Source organism: Halichoeres trimaculatus, unplaced genomic scaffold (genome assembly GCF_033239565.1).
Source record: "Halichoeres trimaculatus isolate MK-OKI-2021-1 unplaced genomic scaffold, fHalTri1.1 fHalTri1_scaffold_10, whole genome shotgun sequence".
Classification (NCBI taxonomy): domain Eukaryota; kingdom Metazoa; phylum Chordata; class Actinopteri; order Labriformes; family Labridae; genus Halichoeres; species Halichoeres trimaculatus.
In genome coordinates this window covers 12,587,280-12,611,027 of record NW_027437187.1, presented here as the reverse complement: position 1 = coordinate 12,611,027, position 23,748 = coordinate 12,587,280, and the positions used below count along the sequence as shown (strand labels likewise).

General features: G+C 41.9%; 1 protein-coding gene across 2 annotated transcripts in view; it reads right to left on the bottom strand.

Annotated features, from left to right (window-relative positions):
* Window positions 1-23,748, bottom strand: part of znf423 (zinc finger protein 423) — a 170,543-nt gene that overhangs the window by 12,607 nt on the left and 134,188 nt on the right. For both annotated transcript variants that reach the window (XM_074677441.1, XM_074677442.1), the window contains 2 exons: window positions 4,020-4,151; window positions 1,904-2,019 (listed from right to left, as the gene is read on the bottom strand). In XM_074677441.1, the coding sequence (XP_074533542.1) occupies window positions 1,904-2,019; window positions 4,020-4,151 (248 nt within the window). The remainder of the gene's footprint in view (window positions 1-1,903; window positions 2,020-4,019; window positions 4,152-23,748) is intronic.

Below are 23,748 nucleotides of genomic sequence, written 5' to 3'. Positions count from 1 at the left end.
TAGCAGGACTGAAAACAACAGCATTAAACTCATCTGACCCGACTAAACTCTGCTGAGTGTACGTTTGAGAAAAAGAACATTTTTGTTGTTGGGTTGAATCAACTTATATCAACTCTTTCCCCTGAAACATCTCTAACAACATTTGACGTCACACTTTTTTGACTCTGGTCTCCAAGATTGAATTTTTAACACTTTAGCTCACATAACCGTATCCTGAGCCTGAATAACACAGCATTATGTCAACAGCAGATGAATAAAATACAATGTGTAGTTTGTCCTCTCTTGACTTGAATATGATATGACGAAGAATACAAACAGCTGAATTTATTTTATGTTATTAAGACCAATGTGTGAAGAGGGGTAATGAATCCAAGCACAAAAAAATTCATCTATCTGATTGAAAACTTCATTGTGATCTTCACAGACGATGGGAGAAGAGCCATCTGGGATGTGGAGTACAAAGAGAAAGTTGTGTGGCAGACACACACTTTGTGTGAATGAGAAGGTGTGTGGAGGTGAGTGGGAGTGTGTGAGGTGTGAGTGGGGCCTGTGTGTGGACATTAACCGACAGGGTCCAGCAGTCACCCTGCTGTTAAATGGACTGGCCAGCCATATGCCCACCACCTCCGGCCCTACATCACTGCCACTTTGTATGTGAGGGGGTGTGTGTTGGAGTGTGTGCATACGTGTGTGTCTCTTTATGTCCAGTAAACTGAAACGTATCAGTGATCTTATATCCTCACCAGGGTTTTTAGTGTTCAGGACAATGTTTGGAAAGTCTTGGAGTTAGAGTGGCACATCACCTACTACTTCAACATTTGACTCAGAACTAGAAGAAAATTGGGAAGATCCAATTCCTGTTTTAACAATGGCCTGACTTTGAGGTTGCTTTTAAAAAGTGGTTCCAAAAAGTGTAAAATTAAAGCTCCTTCCCCAAAACTGCATTTCAAATAATCAGCTATGCCTTGCAACAGTCAGCATGGCATAACCTTCGGAAAATACAGACTTCACCTTTACCGCGTCTCATGTTCTGATGCCAAAGGTCTTTGAGAGATAGGAGGAGAAGAAATGAAAGAGGACAGGAAGGTTTACATCATCACAGACCTGCACACAGCTGGCTAAGGACCCACTCATGAGTGACTTATGACCCTAATGACATGGAGCTTGCCAGAACCCTGCTCAGACCTCATGAGGAGAGATGGAAAGAGAGGGACAGAGGATTTGAGAGGAGGTGAAAACAGAAAAACATAAAGGAACAGTAGAAAGAACGATTTTGTAAAAGAAATGTACAGGAGCTTTAAAGTTTGGGAGGAGGTACTGACTTTCAATCAAGAGATGTATTAAAACTAGGGCTGTCATTTTAACGTGTTAATTAGATTAATTAATTACACACAAATTAACATGTTATGAAAATAAACGCAGATTAATCTGGATCCCAAACCCGCGGGGCGTTCAAAGACACATTTATTTTAAAATGTCTGGCATTTACAAACCGTTTGTCCTACATGGAAAAAGTGGTGTTCTCGTCAGATTTTCAAATTTCCGACGGTCCCTGAATGTATCACACGTGATGTCAGCAACATGCTTTAAACCGGGGGGGGGGGGTGATTTTGGGGGGACTGCCGTCCACATCTTGTTTATTCACACGTTCTAATGTCTTGTAATGTAATTTTAATGTCCTGGAATTCAAATTCTTTATTTTGGGACCTTAAGCAAATATGATTTTAAAATATGATTAATTAGATTAATTGATTACAAATCCTGTAATTAATTAGATTAATTTTTTAAATCTCCTGACAGCACTAATTAAAACCTTAAAAAAGAGGGACCGATGGACAGATGCAGACATACCAACACAAATTCAGGTTAAGGTCAACACAGCAACACAGTTCAAGTGACTCACCTGTAGTTCTGTCTGAAAAAAGAACTTCTGCGGACACTGGGAACAGTCGTAGATCTTGTCCTCCTGACCATGCACAGCAAAAATGTGCTGCTGGAGCTTGTTTGCCTGCACAAACACTGAGAAAGAGACAAATATAGCAGCAGTCACAGAAGGTTCAGTGGAGGAAGAGGAACCACTAAGTATTATCAAGACTGACGGCTTGTAAGTCAACTCCACAGACAATAAAACTCTCAGGGGAACAGGTTGGAATTTGCCCATTACGCAAAATACAAGATGAATCTGAACTATTGTAGAAGTTTATGTTGCTGAGCCAAATAAGGATGGGGACAGAATTCATGGTGTTACTATATTCAGCAGTTTCACCCTGGATAAAACCAGGATTCTCCAGATGACCATGATGCCTCACAAATATTGGAAAGCAGCAGGAAAGTCTACCTGAAGAGAAGATCTAACCAAAACTGAATGTCCAATAATGATAATAAGAAAACAACTAAAATTTCAGCCACAAAACAAATGACGGTCTGTAAAGATGGGAGTGTAGGGGATCAGGGAGCAGGAACAGGAATAAGAGAAAACAGGAAGAGCTAACCTCAGCAGACCTTGTGATATTTATCAATAAATGATCACTTCTTTTCCAGCTTCTGCTCCAATGTTATCTCACACTCCCTCTCTTTCTTTCACTCCCCTTTGTTTCAGTAAACTTTTGGTTTTCACTGTGAGTGTGTAAGTGCTGAATTATTTAACCCCCCAAAGGAGTGGTGCCCATCTTACTAATTCATAAGCCACCAAGGAATAGAGTTAAAGTTTAAAGCGCTGCTGTGCACCTGGGGGGTGGGGAGTGGGGGTACACAACACAAGACAAACACAACAACTGAGAGGGGGAAGAGTTATGAAGTGACAGAGAGAAAGAGAAAGAGGGCAGAGGGGTAGAGAGGGGGGTGCAGACTTAGCTGCTGGTTGGTGTGGAGTTGAACTCTGAACGACGCTGGCCTTGTTTTGTCGTCCAGCATTTTGTTCATGCACCCCGGAGGATTTCAAAGAAATACTGAACTTTCTATGTGTCCTGTTTGGAGGAATTACTGCATTGCGCTGAGCTGAACTTTGCATACACAGAATTTTTTTCAGCTCTTCTTTAGCAGAAGCCCCCTGCTGGAATATTACTCCCACAGTTAGAAATGTTAAAACAATGAATATTCCTAATGCGATGCTGCTGTAGAGCCAAGACTGGAGACTTCACAACCATTAAAGCACTGTTACACTATGTATCATGATGCAGGTAACCCGGGGAGAGCCATTTCTGAGCCACAACGTGAGCTAGGAAGATTTAAGTGCAAACCTTGCTTTCAGCTCTGATATTAACCTCAAGGTGTTTTAATGTGAGGCAAGTGTCTAGTATTGTGTCAAGAGCATTTCATGTTTTTGTTGCGATTTTTATGTGAAGCAGGAGACTGTAGCACTGTGTGTGAGACACAGTTTACACAGTTTCTCTCTCGTATTGCGTTTTACCAAAATAAGTAAGGAGATGTAACCAGTTTGGTGCTTCGAGGATGTGTGGTGGACGCATTTGAATTTTTTTTTTTGCAGTCTGTGGTTTTAATAAGGATCATAAAACCTTATCTGGCAAGGTGGAAAAAGCTTTTGGCTTTTGATTCGTGTTGTATATTACAGATAACAGAGTCATAACTGCACAAAGAAAGCATGCCTATAATGTTTTGGTGAGATTAAAACTGAACCAGTCAACTATGTTTGAATGTTGTCTGAGAAATAGACTCACAAAAAGGAAGAAAATAGCAAAAACAGATGAAAACTTGTATCTTTTTTGTTTATTTTTCTTATGTCACATTTCTTTGTCCATGCTGTATAACTTTTGAAAATCTGCATGCTAACTTTTGTGTACAGTATGCTGCACAAAATCTGTTTCTCTTTTTCTAATTTCAATATAAAACAGAAAGGGCACTACCAAGCAGTTGTTGGTGCCTCTGTCCTTGAGGATGAGAATGCATGTGTGTGTGTGTGTGTGTGCGTGTGTGTGTGTGTGTGTGTGTGTGTGTGTGTGTGTGTGTGTGTGTGTGTGTGTGTGTGTGTGTGTGTGTGTGTGTGTGTGTTTGTCTCTCACCTGTGAAGCAGACGGGACACTTGAAGGTACCTCCCATGCCTTCAAAGCTGTGCTCTATCAGGTGGCAAAGCAGCTTGGCAGGTGAATCAAACATCTGGTTACACAGCTTGCACTCGTGATTGATGCCCTCCTCTGCAAATAGGAGACAGACACGCATATGTGGGCTGGATTAAGCAACATGAAAAAACAGTGACTTATGACATCAATTTATACCATTAATACACAGCTCACGACAAATGTCCACATACAGAGGCTATCGAATAAAATACTGATGTGTGAAGAATATCTGAGATAACAAAAACTGGTCCTGCATGTGAAAGACGCTCACTGTGAACCACGCTGTGATAGCAGGTGTAAATATGAATGATGTGTAGATTATAGGTTTTAGTGTCTTTATTCTGATCCTTAAACCAACACAAACATAACGCCTGAAATATCACTTTTTCATTCTTCAAATACACAGCTGCACTAATCACATTATCCATGGATGACACAGAGGAATGTTAATAACCTCAAACACACAAACTTACGTAGATCTTTGTGCTGATTTTGAAAAGGTTGTAAAGGTTAGTTCTGAAATGATATTGGTTTAAGGATGACTACTTCAGCTTAGCACTTAAGCTATTCAGGTACAAATTATGACACAAGCAGAATCACACAGTATTTTCCTGAATGCACTCTTTAAAATTTTCTTTTACACACACACACAGTAGTCCCAGTGCCATGTCTGCCCCAACTGGTAATTGCCTGTCCTCCCCACTGAGGCTACGTATGATCCACCCCTCCTTCATAGTCATCCTTCCTTCCTCCTTTCCTTCCTTCAGCCCTTGTTACAGTGGCAGTTAAGTCATCCCTCCCTTCGCTTGTTTCTTCCTCCAAACCTCTGTGTTGTTCCACTTGTTCAATTACTTTCCGATCAATTTGTAGGAATTTGATCGCTCCATCCTTTTTTACTATCAGGTTGCTTTTTCAATAGCTTTGCTCAGGCAGTGTTGTCCACTATAGTAAAATCCTTCAGACATCACAGTTGGTGAGGACTCATCACCTTTCCTGATCAGCTGCTGTTTGGCCAAGTTCATCCGATTAAAACATGAAGATAAACAGGGATCATTGACAGACCTGTTTGGATTGACTCACACATATCATCTCTACAAACAGCCTCCATTCATCCTCACTGCTCTCACTTGGAACTCCACCAATGTTTATGCGCTTGTGTTTATTTTAAGAAGGTGTGGGTGACATCAGAGCACCCATGGTGAAAGGCCAGATGAAAGGTGGGCGTCATAAACACTCGCACACATACACATACATACCGATACACACAAGCACCCCTTGGTGCTCAGGTCTCTGGCCTGTGTCCTTATCACCACCGTACCATACAGGACCAATAACCAGGTCGCCCACACACACACACAAACACATACACACACTGAGTGGGGATACACACATGCGCATCATAGGACTGCGCAGCCTGGAGACATCAGATGGTGTCTTCTGCAGGCCAATCTGTGACCCCTTGTAGAGTTGGAAACACATGCACACACAGATACAAATTTTAATTTTTTTTCCTTCTCTTTCACTTTTCTCATGTCCTGTAAGTCTATCATACACACACACACACACACACACACACACACACACACACACACATACACACACACACACACACACACACACACACACACACACACACACACACACACACACACACACCAGAAATTCAGCTGCAGAGCTGCAGGGGATCGCAGGGTTAATAACGTCTTCAATCATACATCCATGACACCCATACTGACTGACTAACACACACAAAGACACACACACACAGACTTAGACGCACACACACAGATTCCTATCTCTCCTTGCCTCAAAGGCCGACACAAGGGTGCCCTAATCCCGCCTCAATAGCTGTGGGGGAGTGTGTATGTGCATATATGTGTGTGCATGTGTGTGTGTATATGTGTGTAAGCGCATGGTGGGTGTCACACAGGCTTATATGGATGAGATGGTATGCTCCATGGTACCAATCCCAAAACATCCCATGTCCAAACATACACACACACACACACACACACACACACACACACCCGCACACACACACATACACACAAAGCTCAAAGGCTGCTAGGTTGTGTGGGGCGCCAGTGTGTCCGAGACACACTGAGACAGATAGAGGTTCATTATCATTTACTAGGAGATTGAAACAGCAGGAGAGAGTTACATGGAGCGAGACACACAGAGAGAAAGAGGGAGACAGAGAGACGGAGAGACAGAGAGAGAGCCGGAGGAAGAGGGGGAGGAGTGTTCAGCCCTCTAATCAATTGTCATGTTTTATAATTTAGTTATCTTGTAACTCTGCTTGTCGAGTAGAGAGTGTCTTGTTTTTGAAACCATCAATGTCTTAAAGAGGAAACTGTTTTAACTTTAGAAAATAACTCAAAGTTAGTGGGATTTGTGCAGAGCAAAAAAAAAGAAAAGTCAGAAACAGGGTGTGTAAGTAATGTCCATGCTCCCATGAACTATGTTTGTGAGTGTGTGTGTGTTCAGATTCTCTAAAGCCATCTTTAAAGCTTTTGTCCTCTGTGGGGATAACTCTCTCTTCAGGAGGCGTCTCGCACTCTCCCACGCCTCCAGGATCAGAGAACATGGACAACCTTTGGGTAATAGGCGTGCTTTTGTGACATCCTAAAGGTAGCTGTAGTTTGTGATCTGACACAGTGACATACAACATGTTCAAAGTGAAAAAAGTCACAATGAGGGAACATAATTGGTATTAGAGGAAGAGGTGTGACATCAGTCCTGTTACCCAACCAGCCCGGCAACAGAAGACTGTTGAGGTGGCACGAGAGCCTTTAATCTTATAGGGAGCAGAAATGAAGTACGTTCTTTATCTAGTCACTGTAAGAAAACTTAAGATCATTGATGAGAAGCAATCAAGTGTAGAGATTTACTATTCAAATTTTTATCAATTCTCATATTTGACTTGGCATTGACTAGTAAACACAAGAACTGGATTAGATGAAATCCCTTGTACCCTGAAATACAGTCAAACCAAGCTGCCAATTTTAAATAAATCTTGAAGTTTTGTCTCCATCCCAGCACAGTCTGCTTCAGTGAATTCATGTGCCCAACTTCTCCTCCACGTTATGTGAACGTAGCGATCATTCTGGAGCACCACATACAGGTGACGTAATGTAAGGCATCAGCTTAACAGACCAAGCTAATTAGAGGTTGATAAAATATAGCAGGAGTGAAAATATGGGCTTGAAATGATAAAAGAAAAAACTATACTGAAAAGAGGAAGACAGAGAGATGGAGAGAGGAAGAGAAAGAAAGACAGAGAACTGAAGGGAAACAGTGAGGTGCAGAGAGATAATTGGGCTGTCCGGAACAAGGGCATGGAGAGAGGCCTCCAAAGCCTGTGTGTGTGTGAGCGTGTGTGTGTGTGTGTGTGTGTGTGTGTGTGTGAGCGTGTGTGTGTGTCCCATGAAAGAGTTCTCTTTTCTGACAAATATATTGTTTTGATCAGTGTGTGTGGGGACCGCAGTCTCTGTATGCTGTCCCCCTCTGAGACCCGGTCCGTATGTGTGCCTGTGTGTGTGTGTGTATGTGACCCATAGTGAGATGACAGAGTCGTAGAGCATCCTGCCGTTACGCTTTGTCTCACAGAGTGCATTTGATCCACCAGCACACACACACACACACACACACACACATACACACATACACACACACAACCCTGGGCGGCCTATGCTGGGACAGAGAACACAGGGGAGAGAGGGATGAGAGGAGCCAGTGAAAGAGAGGGAAGCAGGGTGAAGGTTAGGACTCTGAGTTTGTTATCACACAACAGAAAATCAAGTTTTTCTGTTTTTCTCATTGACATCAAACTGAGTTTCAGATCTGTTTTCAGCCTTTTCATAAACACTATAAATAGAAACATGTTTTAATCTACTTAGTCCTGCTTATTAATTTGAATTAGGATTGTACTTTGATGTCATATTCGTTAAACGTAAATAAAGGAATGAGCATCACACGTGGAACAATTTGCAAACCCAATAACAAAAAACGATAAACCATTGTGTAAAATGGTTTAAAATACAATAATCGATCTTGGCAGTTTGAAACTATTTAAAGAGTCTATTTAATTGCCAATAGTGTAATGACAACATGTTAGAGCTTTTGTCATTAAAAACAAATAGGTTTTTTTTATATGGTGTCAGCAACAACAAGGTTGAGACAGGGTGATGTTTACATTGTGTTGCATCATCTTTTCTTCTTTCACCATCACTCGTAACTTGCTGGGTGGTCCTGTACCTTTTTAAGTGCGGGATGTAATGCCCAAGGTTTCCAAAAGTGAAGTCAAATTTTGATATGTCAGCTGAGTACTCCACCCCAGTTTATCTAGCACTGAATCAGGCACCTGTGTCAGCAGAATGTATAAACAAAGAGTATGGTTTCCTATTTCCTATGAGCCCACACAGTGATTTCCTCCACAGTCGTTTATGGTTTGAACGCTGTGCCATCCTGAGGGCCTGAAGCTCACAGCTGTCAATAGTGGTTTCTTCTGCTTTTAGAGAGATTTTTATTGATTCCTTGAATCTTTTAATAATACTACTGTAAATTAGGAAAATCTAAAGTTTTCCTTAGTTTTAACCCTGAAGATTTTTATACTGAAATTATGGAACCATTTGCTAATGCAGTCTCTTCCACTGAAGGTGAAATTCTCTGCATCTTTACTCCAGAGTTACTCACTCTTTCTGAATTATCATTGTTAGACCCTGTCTCATCCTGTTACAAACTAACCTTCACATGTTTTTTTTTATCATATAACTTTTTTTGTCCCAGTCACAGCTTTTAAGAACTGTGTTGCTTGCATAGAATTAAAAAAAGCATCAATTTTTATATAAAACATTGCATTTTCTGAGATTTCACATTCATCTTTATCAATGCACTAATTTTAATGGATGATCGGAGCTTAAAGGAATTTTAAAAACTACCAAAATCTGTTTTATCGTTGTTCTTTTTGGATTTGGGGTTGTAAGTCCACCTGTCTGATTAATCAAAGACACGATCCTGTTGTGCTGGCAATCCCCAAATTGCACACCTGTCTGTTCCTGATTGGTTGCCATGCCAGCTTGCATGTTAAGTTGGGCAATAGTTGAGATATGTCTCTCCATTTCTCCGCATGACATACAAGACCTGACCTAAGCTTTTCTGGATGAACTTTATGAACCTGAAGAAAAAAGTCAACTTCACACTGCTTTAAAGTTTCCACATTACTCAGGTTCTGTCTGTAACTGTCAACATGAACAATCCATGTTGTGTTATTATTTTCACAGTGGGTAGCAGGTCAACAAGTAACACAATTCAAACGACACATCAGAGAGGGAGGCTGATAGACACAGGGAACAAGAAAAACAGCTTTTAAATATGACTGAGAGGAAGACAGAGCCTGGCCTGACTCTAAAGCTATGTTCCTTCTAGACTGAGAAACAGAGGGACACACACACACTCATACACACACACACACCAACAAATTCTAAGGTAATTGGTGCATGGTTGCTGCGTGTCTGTGGAATCACTGATTAGGTTTCACCTCTGAGAGACGCTAAGAAAACATTTGGGTGAAAAAAGGAAGCGTGATTTCAGGTCAGGAAATAATAAAACCTGTGACAATAGGAGGAAGGATGACACATACATGGTGAAAAGTCCAAACTGCAGTCAGCCTCATTATTGCGATTCCACTATCAATACTGTTACACCGACACAAACACATACACCGACACACACCTCATCTCTCCTGTGCTCCCTCAGTCTTATTCTCTCTTGTTACCCTCTCTTTCTCTCACTCCACTAATTGACCAAAGGAGAGGGACCAGGTGGCATCATTCCTGTGTCACACACACACACTCACTCACTCACACACACACACACACACACACACACACACACACACACACACACACACACACACACACACACACACACACACACACACACACACACACACACACACACACACACACACACACACACAAAACATTTTCATGCTGGCCTCATCACGGACCCCTGCAAAATGCAGCAGAACATAAATGAGCTCCTTGGTTTGTGCTGGGGTATGGATCCCTTGGGTGCCTCACAGGACACACACATATGCGAACACAAACACACACAAACCCACACACACCTCTTAACCCTTTCTTAGTCTTGGCTGAGAAACTCCTTTGGGTGCAGTGCCCCCACAAACCTGAACCTCCACCCTCCCTCCCCCGCCTCCACTCTGTGTCTGTATTGGCTGCTCCAGGTCCCCAGGGTGTCTCACCCCCATTACTGCCCTCCCCTGCTCCTGTCAACCCCCTCCATCCCCAAAATGGGAGAGGGTGAGCGTGTACCAATGAAGGAGTGGTAGAGTGTGTGTGTGTGTGTGTGTTTGGCCCCTTGGGCGTTGAGGCCGTAAACCAAGCCAGGCGATTGATGGCGAGGACAGCGAGGGAGAGGTGGCAAGAAAAAGAAGGAAGGAGGAAGAGAGACAGACAGAGAGGAAAAAGGAGAAAGAGAGAAAGGAAGAAGAACAGTAGAGGGAGACGTGGAGTGAGGGATGACGGGACGGACAGAGAGAGAGCAACAGAGGCGTCGCAGAAAGAAAGAGTGCAGCAAAGAAGAGAGCAGTGGACGGAAGGAGGAGGAGTATGCACCTCTCTGGGGGGCTTGCTCAAGGTGTGTTTCCATGGCAACCAGGGATGGGGGGGCTGTTGCGGAGTGGGGAGCGAGCTTGACCCATTGGTAGTGTGGGGGCTGGAGAATACACACTCACTCACACACACACACACACACACACACACACACACACACACACAACCTGCTGCAGTGCTGGAGGGGTCCCAAGAGTGCCCCCACCTTTACTCACCCTCTCCCTCTCTCACACACACACACACACACACACACACACTCACACACACACACACACACACACACACTCACGCTGAGAGAGAAGAATGCTGCAGTGCTGAGGTCCCGCGAGTATCCAACACCCACACACATTCTCCCTCCCTCCACTCATCTTCCATTTTCCCTCTCTGTTTCTATCACTCGCTCTGTGAGGTAATTGTTAATATTTTCATCATCTGTTTACTCCTCGTCCGCTGTGTGGGCTCCAACATGCACTTCAATGAGCAAGGGAGGCAGAGGTCCACACAAAGAGCATTATATGATGCTCTCTGCTCTAACAATGAAGCAGTTACCTTACATTAACTACATCTAAATTTAGTTTACCATTTCCTTTCGGCGTGCACTCTTTCTCACCTTCTCTTTGTGATGAGTTAGATGACAGTCAGTGCATCACCTACAACTTCTCCTCATCCTGACGAAGGTACGGCTAAGTTTTGTCAAAGTCACATTCAAGCAGGGTCAGGGAAAGGTGTGTGACAAGTAAAACATCTCTAACTCTATCATATGGACCCAAACAGAAAAAAAAAAGTTGACGCCCTGAAATTGTTTGAAGCAAAAATCCAGACAAGCAGACCTTAAAGTCTCAGGACTGTCATTACAAAGACAGCAACGTCTACTGGTGGAAAAACATTCATCGGTCACCTGTCCTCCTCTGACCTTTAGACAGAAGCTGACAAACTACTGGAAAAAAAAAAGTATGACACTGTTGCATTGCTCGTTCCCTGCACCACAAACGATCCTTCGATACGCATTTATATCCAAACCCTCTCCAACACACACAGGCAACAAACACACACACATGCTATTGGCAGACCAGGGCGGCATATGGTGAAAACCCGTCTGTGTTTGTGTGTTCAATGAAAGGAAGCACAAATTGAGCATATTTGTGTAGAGCACGGGTGCATGTGTATTTTGGAAGAAGACTGTGTATGCATGTTTGTGTGTGTGTGTGTGTGTAGCAGCTTGGATTTTCCCGATCAAATTACATAACAGTAGGAAGCTGGAGCGCTCGGTCCCGTAGAAGCCAAAAGCCTTCTCACTTATTTATACACACTCACATACACACTTACACACACACACACACACACACACACACACACACACACACACACACACACACACACACACACACACACACACACACACACACACACACACCATACATCATCATAATCATTCTCTCTCCTGTTGCTGGCTCTCCCTTCCTTTGTGGTTATTGATTGTTTAACAGATACAATTATGTAGTGAGTTTAATATTGAGTCAAAGGCACAGCTCGATTACTTCTGGTAGTTTGTGCTCAAACGTTAATGGTGAAGCTACACTACACCAATACTTAATATAAGAGTATTAAACAAGCATCAAATCAAACATACTGCTACACATTGATGGAAAGACAGATTGATTTTATGTGGACACATGAAACAATGCTTTTCATGATAATCATTTTGATCTCAGGCACTTACTGAACTACTTTGTTACAATGAACATTTCAGCGCTGTATTATCAGTCACTCTACATCTGGGTGTAGGGTGTTAACTAAGTGTAACAAATAGTGTCACTGAGAAAAGAGATGAAGAAACATTATCCAACACATGCAGCAAAAAGGCCAATTCAGGCCTCTTTCCTGTATTAATGGTGTGTCTACTGATTCTACAGGGTGGGAATCGATGTTGCTATTGCATGTGATCTGGTTTCCTCAAGATATATCATTTACCGGTTGAAGGAAAGCAGCCCATGTGGAGAGCAAAAAAGGGTAGAGCACAATCTGATAGCTGTAATGCTCTTCCACAACTCATTGATTCAGTGGTTTAGCTCTTTAAATGCCATCAAACAGACATCAGTATTCAAGTGCAGAGAAGAAAAAATCTGCTTACAGATGTTAATCTCAACACTAACTTTAGTCTTCATTCTCAAATTGGCAGTTCTACTCCAAAAAATGTCAAACTGTGCAAAGGAAGTCTCGATTGGAAGCCCTTTATCTCTAACCTCTGACCTGGAAAGTTGGGCATAACTCTTCGAGGCTGAAGCAGCGTTTGTACGACGAGATAAACAGACCGGATTTGGACATAATTACCTGCATCCTGCCAGGTTTTATGAGAGGACTGTAGATCATCCAGTCAGGTTTTCCTGTGCGGCATGAGTGGTTTTACTTCCCTCCTCTGCTCAGAAGACTTGCAGCTGGAATTAGACATGCGCCAATCGATCGATTTGTGCCGATTTCCTTAATTTTGGATTTTGGGGGGTCGGTGATCAGGGATCTGTGATCGGCCCATCCTTACATATAAAACTGATTTTATATACCTCCAGGAAGGTCTGACAGCCAGTAATAGTTGCTTTTTGCTCTGAGACCTAAAACTCAGGACACTTTATTGGTTTTTTAAGTCAATACATTAAAGTTTTTATTGTTTCACAGGTATTTTTTTGATGATTTTCAATGAAATAAGATTGGAACTTTGAAGATATATTTAAAAATTAAAAATCGGTATTGGCCCAAATCTGTATCAGAAGGTCAGACTTTTTAAAGATCTGTAATCAGTGATCAGCCAGGAAATTATGATAAGTGCACCCCTAGCTGTAATACATATTAATATGTTCACTACTATCAGAAACCCTGTTGTATGCGGTAATGCTGAGAACAGACATGAATGTACAAGGTGAATTCTAGAAAAGCAAACAGATTAAAGACGGAAGTTAAACACACACAGCAATGGAAATAATTGTTAGCATGGCGCATAAAGAAGATCGATGTCCAAAACTTGTTGAATTGTGGCAACAACACAACATGTCCTTTAATTCACACCACAACTGCACTGGCAAGGAAAGGAGCTCAACAGAAATTACCACCACAACAGATGTACTGGGCAGCTTAGCGGCTGTAAATGTTTAGATTAATTACCAACCACTTCCCTGCTGTTTTGAGTCACATTTGACTGAGATTGATTTAGAGACGTGTATGTTACTAGTTTGTTCTGTCTTACCAGAAACAGAAACATGGCGGTGGAAGATGACAGCCTCTATAAAAGTAGGCACACGTCTATTTCCACCAAGTTGTTCTGCTACATGCTGCTAAAACTTCTCTCTGTACCTTTAAACCATCCTACATCTGTCAGTGTGATACATTAACAATATACACAACAAGGCTCTGCTAACTATAAGCATGTGGATGCTGAAACATCATATTGAGTTTGGGCACATACACACACACACACATTCGGTTATTCAAAGACATGAAAACACACCATCAAACAGGATGTGCAGTGTCGTCTGGAGAGCACTTGACAACAACAAGCAGCTGACATGTAAGTCTTGTATTATCATACGTAATGAGACTTTAATTAATATTCAAACTGGAGAGGTGCACACATCATTGCTCTGGCCTTGGAATCATCGCTCAGGACTTTCACAGGAAAATAGGGAATTACTATTTCTTCCAATAAGCGCTCAGAAAGCCAGGAACACACACACACACCACACACACACTCCTACACGCACCTCTTTTTAGCTCGTTAGCAGGGATGAGAGTAATAAATGCAGAGTATATTTGTGTTTAGAATCTTAATTGAAAGCTTGAAAGTGGCCAGGAGGGAATAAGCCTAATCACTGTGTGTGAACAAACCATCAACACACACATACACACACGCACACACAAGCAAGGACAGACAGACTGACATGCACACTCACACACGAGCTCACCACTCCCTGGGATAACATTTTAACTGAAGTACCTCTCTTTCTCTAGTGTCCAGTCAATCCTTTCCTCTCCCTCTTTGTTGTCCGCTTTACCACCTCTTTTCCTCCTCCTGTTTACTTCCACACTCACTCCGTTCTCCCATCTGTTTACATATGTAAAACACAGCTACAGCCCCCTGGATGCACATAAACAGTATGTGTGTGTGTGTTAATCTGTTTTTGCGTGGATGCTGGTTAAAGCTATAGAAAACGTCCTCCAGGATACATAAAAAGTGTTTATGGTGGGTCAGGGCATGTCCTAATTAATTACAGGTATTTTTATTTCTACGACAGGAGATTTTCAGTCAGTTGTTGCTATTATATCAAGTGTATTTACTAGACAGAAGGTTTTTGTTTTGTTTTGCCCTGAGTATCTGCAGTTTGTGCATGAATCAGTCAGGGGGTATCAGGGGGAAATGGTTAAAAGTAGGGGACAGTTTAAAATCCTGCTCGACTGACATGTTTGTTTCTTTCTTTCAGCCTGAATTCTGTCGTCCTGAGCTGACGATGGAGTGAAGATAAGACTACAAACAAACCAACACCTTTACAGTCCCACTCCAACCAACAGGGTTAGCGAACACGTCTGCATCTACAGCTAATCACCAAGGCAACTGTAATCAAGGCTCTGATCTAGTTGTCAAGGTGATAGAGAGAGGGTCACCCCTGACTGTCTCTGCATTTCTCCAAATGACTTTTTCACTGTTTTATTTCTTTTTCAGAGAAGGCAGAGCAGGGACAGACAGAGAAGAGGTGTGTGTGTATGTGTGTGTGCGTGTGTGTGTGTGTGGTGCTGTGTTGATTAATCATTCAACACCCAGTCCTGTTTGCTGCTAAATCTAACAAATATGAGCATGCGTGTGTGCATGTGTGTGTGTGTGTGTTTGTGTGTGTGTGTGTGTTTACCTACCTCTATCTAATCCTGGCCCTGCCTTTTACAACTCGCGTGTGTGTGTATGTGTGTATGTTTGTGTGTTTCTTTAATCTGTGCTCCCAGGGGGAGTCAGAGGGAGCTAGCAGGCTTATCCCCGCTGCATCTCCCAAATACCACTAAAAAGCAATCTCCATTCCACAACAACAGCATTAACACACATACACAAACACACACGCACACACACACAACACCAGAGGAAGGCCTGTGAGACTTGCTTAATTTTCTGTTCACTAAACCATCACCCCCCTCTCTTTAAGAACACATTACATACATGTTGTCATTTGGGTAAAATGCTGTACTTAAAGCAGCCAAAATGATTTCTCAGACCCTTAAAAGGTCCTAAACTTAGCTTTAAACTTCATTAACCTTTTTTTTTTTCTTTACTATGCTTACATCATCAGTAGGCACACAAGTCCTCTCATTCATGACCACAGGTGTCTGCAACTAAGTGAATGTTTCCTGATACGCTTGAATGAGATAAAGAAAAGAAATACAGAAACGGAATAACTCTTGAAAACATCAAACTAATGTCAGCTTACTGTAAACCTGCACTCTTTGACTAATCATGGCACCACTGAACGTCCACACCATTTTAGAGTTTCTATAAAACACCAAACCCTGGCTGTCAGAGAAGAAGAGGGAAGAAAGGAGCAGAAAAGAGGAGAGGAGCAGAGCCAATAAGAGCTCACAGCAGGGTGCTAATAATGCAGCTCCAGCTGTAGCAGTTAACCTGCAAACTGCCCATCTGGACCCAGAGAGAGACAGATTTACAAATATATATATATTTATATATACATAAAGAGAAGGGGAGGGGAAAGAGAGAAGCATGGAGATATACAAAGATACAGAGAGAGAGTCACTATGGAAGCAGTGTCTTCACATTTCCTGAATTAGTCACAAGGAAATACAGGAAGAGGATTTAACAAAGCTAGGAACTGTACCTTTTTGACCACAGAGAGTGGAACAACTGTATTTATATAGAAGAGCAAAATCCTGATGTGTCGATTTTGGAAAGATACTGAAACTTCAGATCAATGTTTTTTGTTTTTTTAAATCAGTGTTTAAAACTAAACTGTAACCAAAAAATAAAGAGAAGAGAAAAAGAGAGTTGGCCACATCCTCAGCTGTACTGGGGTGGACAAGTGGACACACATACAGATACACACACACACACACACACACACACACACACACACACACACACACACACACACACACACACACACACACACACACACACACACACACACACACACACACACAGTAGGAGTGACCTTGGTCCAGCCTGTCTGTCCTCGCCCCCTGCCCTGGCCAGCTACATCCCCCACCGAGTCACCCTGGCTGTCTCTCCCTCACACACACTCTCATGGACACACAAGCATACACCACAGTGCCATGCCAGGCTATGCCAAACTGAACCACGCTGTGGTCATAGATACAATACAACAAACAGACCAGAGGAGACAAGAATAGCAGGGTACAGAGCAGTGAAGAATAAAAAATGTGAAGGGAGCCTGATATCCGATTGTTTTTCATTCAACAAACTCCAATTTTTCCAAAACTCACTCAACTTCAGCACAAAAGACACACAGCTAGCCAACTCTAACCCTCCCTAAAGCACAAATGTATCGCCTACACACACACAAACACAGAGAGAGCCGTAGCATGCTAATGAAGACAGTAAATCACTACTAGGTCATGTGTGGAAAAGCCTGCCAGATACCTGCAACCATGGCTAGAGACCTCCCTCAACCACACACTGCGTATGTGTGAGTGTGTGTGTGTGGGTGTGTGGGTGGGTGAGTGAGAGGGATGGAGGATGCCTGTTGGCTGTAAACATGACTGTTATAAGAAAACAGAGCAGGCACTAAAGAGACACACAAATGGTAAAATGTACAGTATCTATCAGCAGTGAAGCAGGGTTCATATATTACAGTAAAACAGTGTTCATGTTTCAACAAAGACAACCTGCAGCGCCACGCACCCCGGAGAAGAAAGGGAAAGGAAGTCAACAAAGTCAGCAGGATGGAGAAGTCACAATTTTTCATAACTGCTAGATGAAAAAGAACAGCTGCTCTACATGCTCAGTGTCCTACATGTTTCAGCTCTGTGCTCGTGGATGAATAAAGGAACCCCGGGATTTGCAATCAGCACCATAAAAGTGAAGATGATTCATCGTGTTATATGTTAAAACCAGAGTAAGATATGCTCCGTCTAGCACTTTGAAATTACAGACGCACTGACACAAAGCCTTTCTTTAACACACCCTTTCTATACGCTCCACATTTCTACCAGTGTTGGTGTGTGTCTGTAAGTGTGTGGGTGTACAAGTGTGTTCTGCAACCCTACCAACTTCTAATCAAGGTATGATTTAAGGAAAAAGAGCACTCCTGCTGGGCTGACCAGGTAATGACCGAGCTCACAAAGAGCACAATCACATGTGAACCACCACGACCACCACGGTCACTCTTGTAAAGATGAATGTAAAGCTCAAGATTGATGTGTTTTTTTTCCCCCTCAGTCAAACTGCAAAATCTAAAAAATATAAAATAAAAAAGGTACCCGATATATTTTATAGATGGGAAGAGCTGAGATCTTGCTTATACTAATGCTGTTATCTGCCTTTGTTGATTTTTCCTGGCCTGCCTGCTTTTTGCCAATGTTAACATAGGATGTAACATTCCTACTTTTAATGCTCTGTCAAGAAGAGAAAGCACTTCTTGTTGGTGTTGACTTAACACTTAGTGGTGTTTCAGACTAAAAAGTTACCCTTTTAACTGGGACTTTCACCCAAACACGTCTGTAAATGTTACAGCTCCTGAAGAACCCTTGTAGATGCCTTGAAGTTTTATCAAGGAGGGGTTACTATATTTTATGCCAGCACTCCTTTCATGTTTTAACAAACAGTTGTTGTAGCTGACAATCACTGATGCATCTAGGATCTTAGCTGTTGCTAAGAAATCACAGAAAAGGCATTTTGTGCTGCTGTTGTTGTTTTACCAAACATAAAGCCACACTTGAAGTCTACAAGGAAGTGCTTAGCCTGCATTTCCTTGAGACTTAGCTTGAGTGTGGTTGCAGAATCCCAAGAACGAAATGAACACTAACCAAAAAAAGGTAGTTTTTACAGCATCAATAAACATGTTTACAACCTGAGCAACAGGTCTGAAAAGCTCATTTCTTTAACAGCAGACACTATGTGTAGGGGGGGGGGGGGGGGGGGGGGGGTTTATTGTCATTAAAGGACAAGTTTCTCCTATATAAGGATAACACTGACTTAACTAACAGGCTGGGACCCTGTCGCTGTCTACGAAAAGGCTTAAAAGCCCATAACCATGGACTGTATAATATATGGACATGGCATCCATGACATCTCCTGTCTGTTTCTGACAGAAACAGATTTTCAACAGAAAAAGGGCTTTGAGCCTCCTGAATTACAAGCCTGTCAGTCAGGCGAGCCGTGCCTCTGATTGGACAAACCTGCAGCTGAGGTGTAATGAAATTCATCCCCTGTTCAGTGTGTAACTTAACAGAAATGTAACATTTAGACTGAACCAGACAGTAAACATGTTGACGTCTGATGCTAAATCGTCTTTTTTGACTAAGTGTGTATGAGTTTTCTAGTACTTCTGGAGCCAGACTCAAGAGGAGACTCAGTGTGGTAGCACTACTGCACTGTCTCATTTGTCATTGCCGAAGGTTGCTGCTTGATCCAAACTTGAACAAAGTTGGTTCAGTTCAGATTTTCAAATATGGCCCCCAGCAAAGATAGGCCTTAAAACTCTGTATCAAAAACAAATGGGTGTCGTCACAAAGACTACATCCTTGTATTACACACCATTCACCATTGTCTAAACTTGATTTGCAATGAGCATGTTCAAAATTTCATAGAAATTACATCCAGATGAAATTTTCAAATCCATGTGAGGATTTGTTATCTGTCACAAACACTCATGTAGTTGCTGTAATAACCTCTTAATGATGTGCCTTCAACAACATCAACTAAGGTTAACACATTAATATTTAAACGTGAAAAGATTTGTGCCAAATGTGACTTGTTTTGACTTCCTTTTGTTCCTCTCAGATTCATGCCGGTCATCAATAACAATCACAGTAATTGTGCCTCACACAAATGTGCCCAGCATGCTTCAGAGACAAAGTTTCATTCATACACTTGTGTAACCTGCCAAAATAATAAAATAAACTTTCAATGTGCTGCTTTGAATAATAAAATGATAGCTTCTCCATGCCCTCACGCACACCAGCACACAACACATGAGCGCAAACACACTCTCCTCACTTCTGTCAGCCTCAAATACAAACAAATAAATAAATGAACACAAAGTTATTAATTATTCTGAGGCAGGAATCAAATATACATGTGCCTAGAGATTTATGTGTGTGTGTGTGTGTGTGTGAGTGTGTATGTGTGAGTAGACTGATAAAGAGAATCCCAAAAGATAGAGAGAAGCAGACCAGCAGAGAAACTGCGGGATCGACAGAAGAGAAACAATGCAGGAGAAAATATCCAAAGGGAGATAAACAGTCACAGTCAGAGACATACGTTCACTTAATGTATGTTAAATATGTCTTTTACAGAAACTCTGCAGTTCCCCTCAGCTTTTTGGAGCTCTTTAATGTCTCTTATTGTTTTTTTGTTGTTGTTTATATGGACTGAGCCCAGACCTGCTTTGATCCTATTTTGCTGCTCTCTCCAGTCTGGTTTCCAGCATCAGCAGGTACTTCAGTGGAAAAACTGCAAGGGTAAACTCAGACACCAAAAATAACTGAAGAGAAATGGAAACCTCAATGATGTACTGGTTTTCTTTTGGCAGCCATGAATGCATCACTTAAATGTTGGACAGTTTTTTAACTGATGTGTCTTTTTATAGAACATATCTCAATGACACTGGGTGTATATTCGATATGAAGCCTATGACTTGTGACTTCAACTCCTGCGGTTTGGAATCTGAAATAATATGAGTCTTTCTTCTGCAGCTTATAAGCATAAAACGCTGATGGAGACAGCATGAAAGAGGGGTGTGGATTAAACATTCAGCTTGACACGCACACCAGATTGCGTGTCCGCGCACATGCATAGACAAGTGTTCAATAAAACAGTTCTCCAGTCAACTTATGAGAGTTCACATGCAGAGCAGAGCCACTACTGGGAATCACAGTTTAGCCCTCGTCTCTTACTCATCGACTCTGTCTCTCAGACTCACAAAAAGGCAGACATGCGAGAACACACAGATGTGTTTATATTCACACATTTCATACACGGCCGCTCTGTCTCTCTGTCAAGGCTTCAGGTTATATCATTAATTACATCTGACACCACTTCTTGTGTGTTTATGCGTGTGTGTCTACAATATGTCCCGAGGGGCCTGAGTAGGGAAAGTGAGGTTCAAAGACCCCCTGCCAGAATGCTAAATCAATATTAATACATGCTCACTCACACACACATGCACACTTACACAGACACACACTTCCAACAAAGAGATGTCAGTGCAGTGGTTAGAGGGCATTGTTTCATTGTCTCTGTGGTGCTCTCCTTCCTCTCCATCAGCCTCTCTCTGCAGCTACTCTTCATCTTTCTGCCTGTCTCTCCCTCTCTCTATCCTGCACTCCTCTTTTTTCCTCCTCTTTGGGTTTTTCTCTCCATGGATAAAGTCTAGTCACACAATAGATACTGTCAAAAATCTGCTCAGGCAGTCACATCAGCTCTGTGTTCCAGTCAACTTATTGGTTGGCAGAACAAACATGACAAAGTGAAAGATTTATTGTTCTGGTTTCTGTTTCATGCTTGAGGTACATTTATTTTTCCCGAGATGATTTTACATAATCTGGTAAGGACTGTATTTTTATAAATATGCAATGATTCTTCTGTTTGTTTTTGCTGTTAACAGTAGGGCTGTGATGATATGCTATTTTCACGATTTGATTCTTGTATGATTTTTGGGTGCCGGTTAGATTTACATTGCGATTCTTCGATATTTACAATTTTTGTGATTTTTGGTTTGCTTTTTTATGATGTTAATGTCTACAGACATATTAGGAGCCATATTTTCCCATAAAATGTGAGTCAAAGCAAAACATTTCACCCTCTGCTGGAGAAAAGTGTTAACTTTTTTTCCAATCCAGTTTATAAAAAAATACTGAACTGAAGAATTCAAATTTGAAAAAAAAATTGAATATAGTGCTAAACAAAAAATCCCAATATGTCGTTTCAACTTTTTCTCCCACCCCTAGTAAAAGGATAGTTAATCAGATTGCAGCCTGAGTATCATCATACTATGTAAATACTATATAAAATGTGCTCTTTTATGTTTATATAAACTACAATCCATGGTGTGCTGTGACACAAATACCTTCCCTTACAAACACATCCAAATCTGTGAAAATCCAATAAGGGCAGCTGTCTTTACTACAGAACATGACGTGGTCTTAATCTGAGGTGAAATGTGTCCAAACACACGGCTATGTTGTGTCAGCTGTGCTTCTTTCACCTACTGTTTTGTCATCATTACCTGTCTCTTGTTTCTCTAGCACTCAGTCACTTCAGATGCCAAAGGATCATGGTTGATGGCCGTGCCAGGCAACTAACCCTGCAAAGCAGATGGATGGGCCAGATTCCATGTCTGTCATCAGGCGGATCCATCTTGCAGAGCTACAAGCTGATAGGCTTTTTACGGGTCAGAGAATGAACAGACCAATCAGCATCACTCAGGGAGAAAGGATGGTATCTAAGGGCCAAGTGTAGTTATGGCATAAGCAAGAAGGCTGCAGTCCTGTTAACAATGACAGCTCAGCTTTGAAAGTTCATGTGATAACATCTTCTTTGTAATGTAGCTGTGGCTGCTAAAATAAACAAACATGCTGGATTTAAACCAGTTTAATTAAAAAAAAACATCAAAATGTTGAAACAACAGCCACAAAGTGATGTCATAATATTTGTAGGCCAGACAGCACTTGAAAAACATGCTTGCGTATTTTAAACAACATGCTGTCCTCTGGCTGCTTGAGGGTTAAAGTTATAGTTTTTTTTTTTTTTTTTTTAACTAGCCTGCTGTCAGTATCACATAACACTGCGTCACTTCAGACGAGCAAACAAACAGGTCGCTCATGGAGCTAATCTGGCTGAAAAAGTAATGGCCAACATCTGTGTGCCCATTCTGCTCGGGGGGATGACACCCTAGTCCTTTGTTCATCCAGCTCCGTGTTAGTGTTTGCAATTATGGGCTGATGTGAATCATATATTAACACTTGTTTGCATTAAGTAGAGAGCATGCACTCAGACACACATACACAAGTGGAAATAATTGACTAATTTGTAGGAACACAACAGCTGGAGAAAGAGACACACTGTTTATCCCAGCCAATTGTACAAAGCTTCTACTAATTAACTCTCCACCCAACCATGCTTGACCAAACATTGTCTCATGGCTGACTTCATAGCAGAGACTCTGTGTGTGTGTGTGTGTGTGTGTGTGTGTGTGTGTGTGTGTGTGTGTGTGTGTGTGTGTGTGTGTGTGTGTGTGTGTGTGTGTGTGTGTGTGTGTGTGTGTGTGTGTGTGGTATCATTGTTTTATTGTTGTCCATTCTATTTGTCCTCTGTCACTCTTGATATTCATCAACATGAAAATAACATCTGTCAAATTCTGTACAAATACACCTGACAGACACAGCTGATGTCTGGGTGCACAGACATATAATCAAACACACACACACACACACACACACACACCTAAAAATGACTTTACACCCCTATCACACAAAAACAGAGTGATTTTACAGAGTGTGTGCTCATCCTACTAGAACACATCTGGGTATAGAGTGCTCTCTCTTCCAGATGTGTGCTTTTAACCACCGCAGGCCATATCACACCTGGACACCGCTGGGACACACACTCACAAAAACAAAAACAAATGATGTATGTCACCAATGAAAAAAGGTAATAAATAGTCTTTTCTGCAGGAATGAGGCATCACGGCGCGGTGAACCAGGCGTTTCTTTGATGTTGGAGGCGCATAGTGTCCGTGTGTAGGAGGTGTTTACGCTTGTGAATTAAAACGTCATTGCCTGTCACTACACAAACACTGCTGAGAAAATGACTTGAT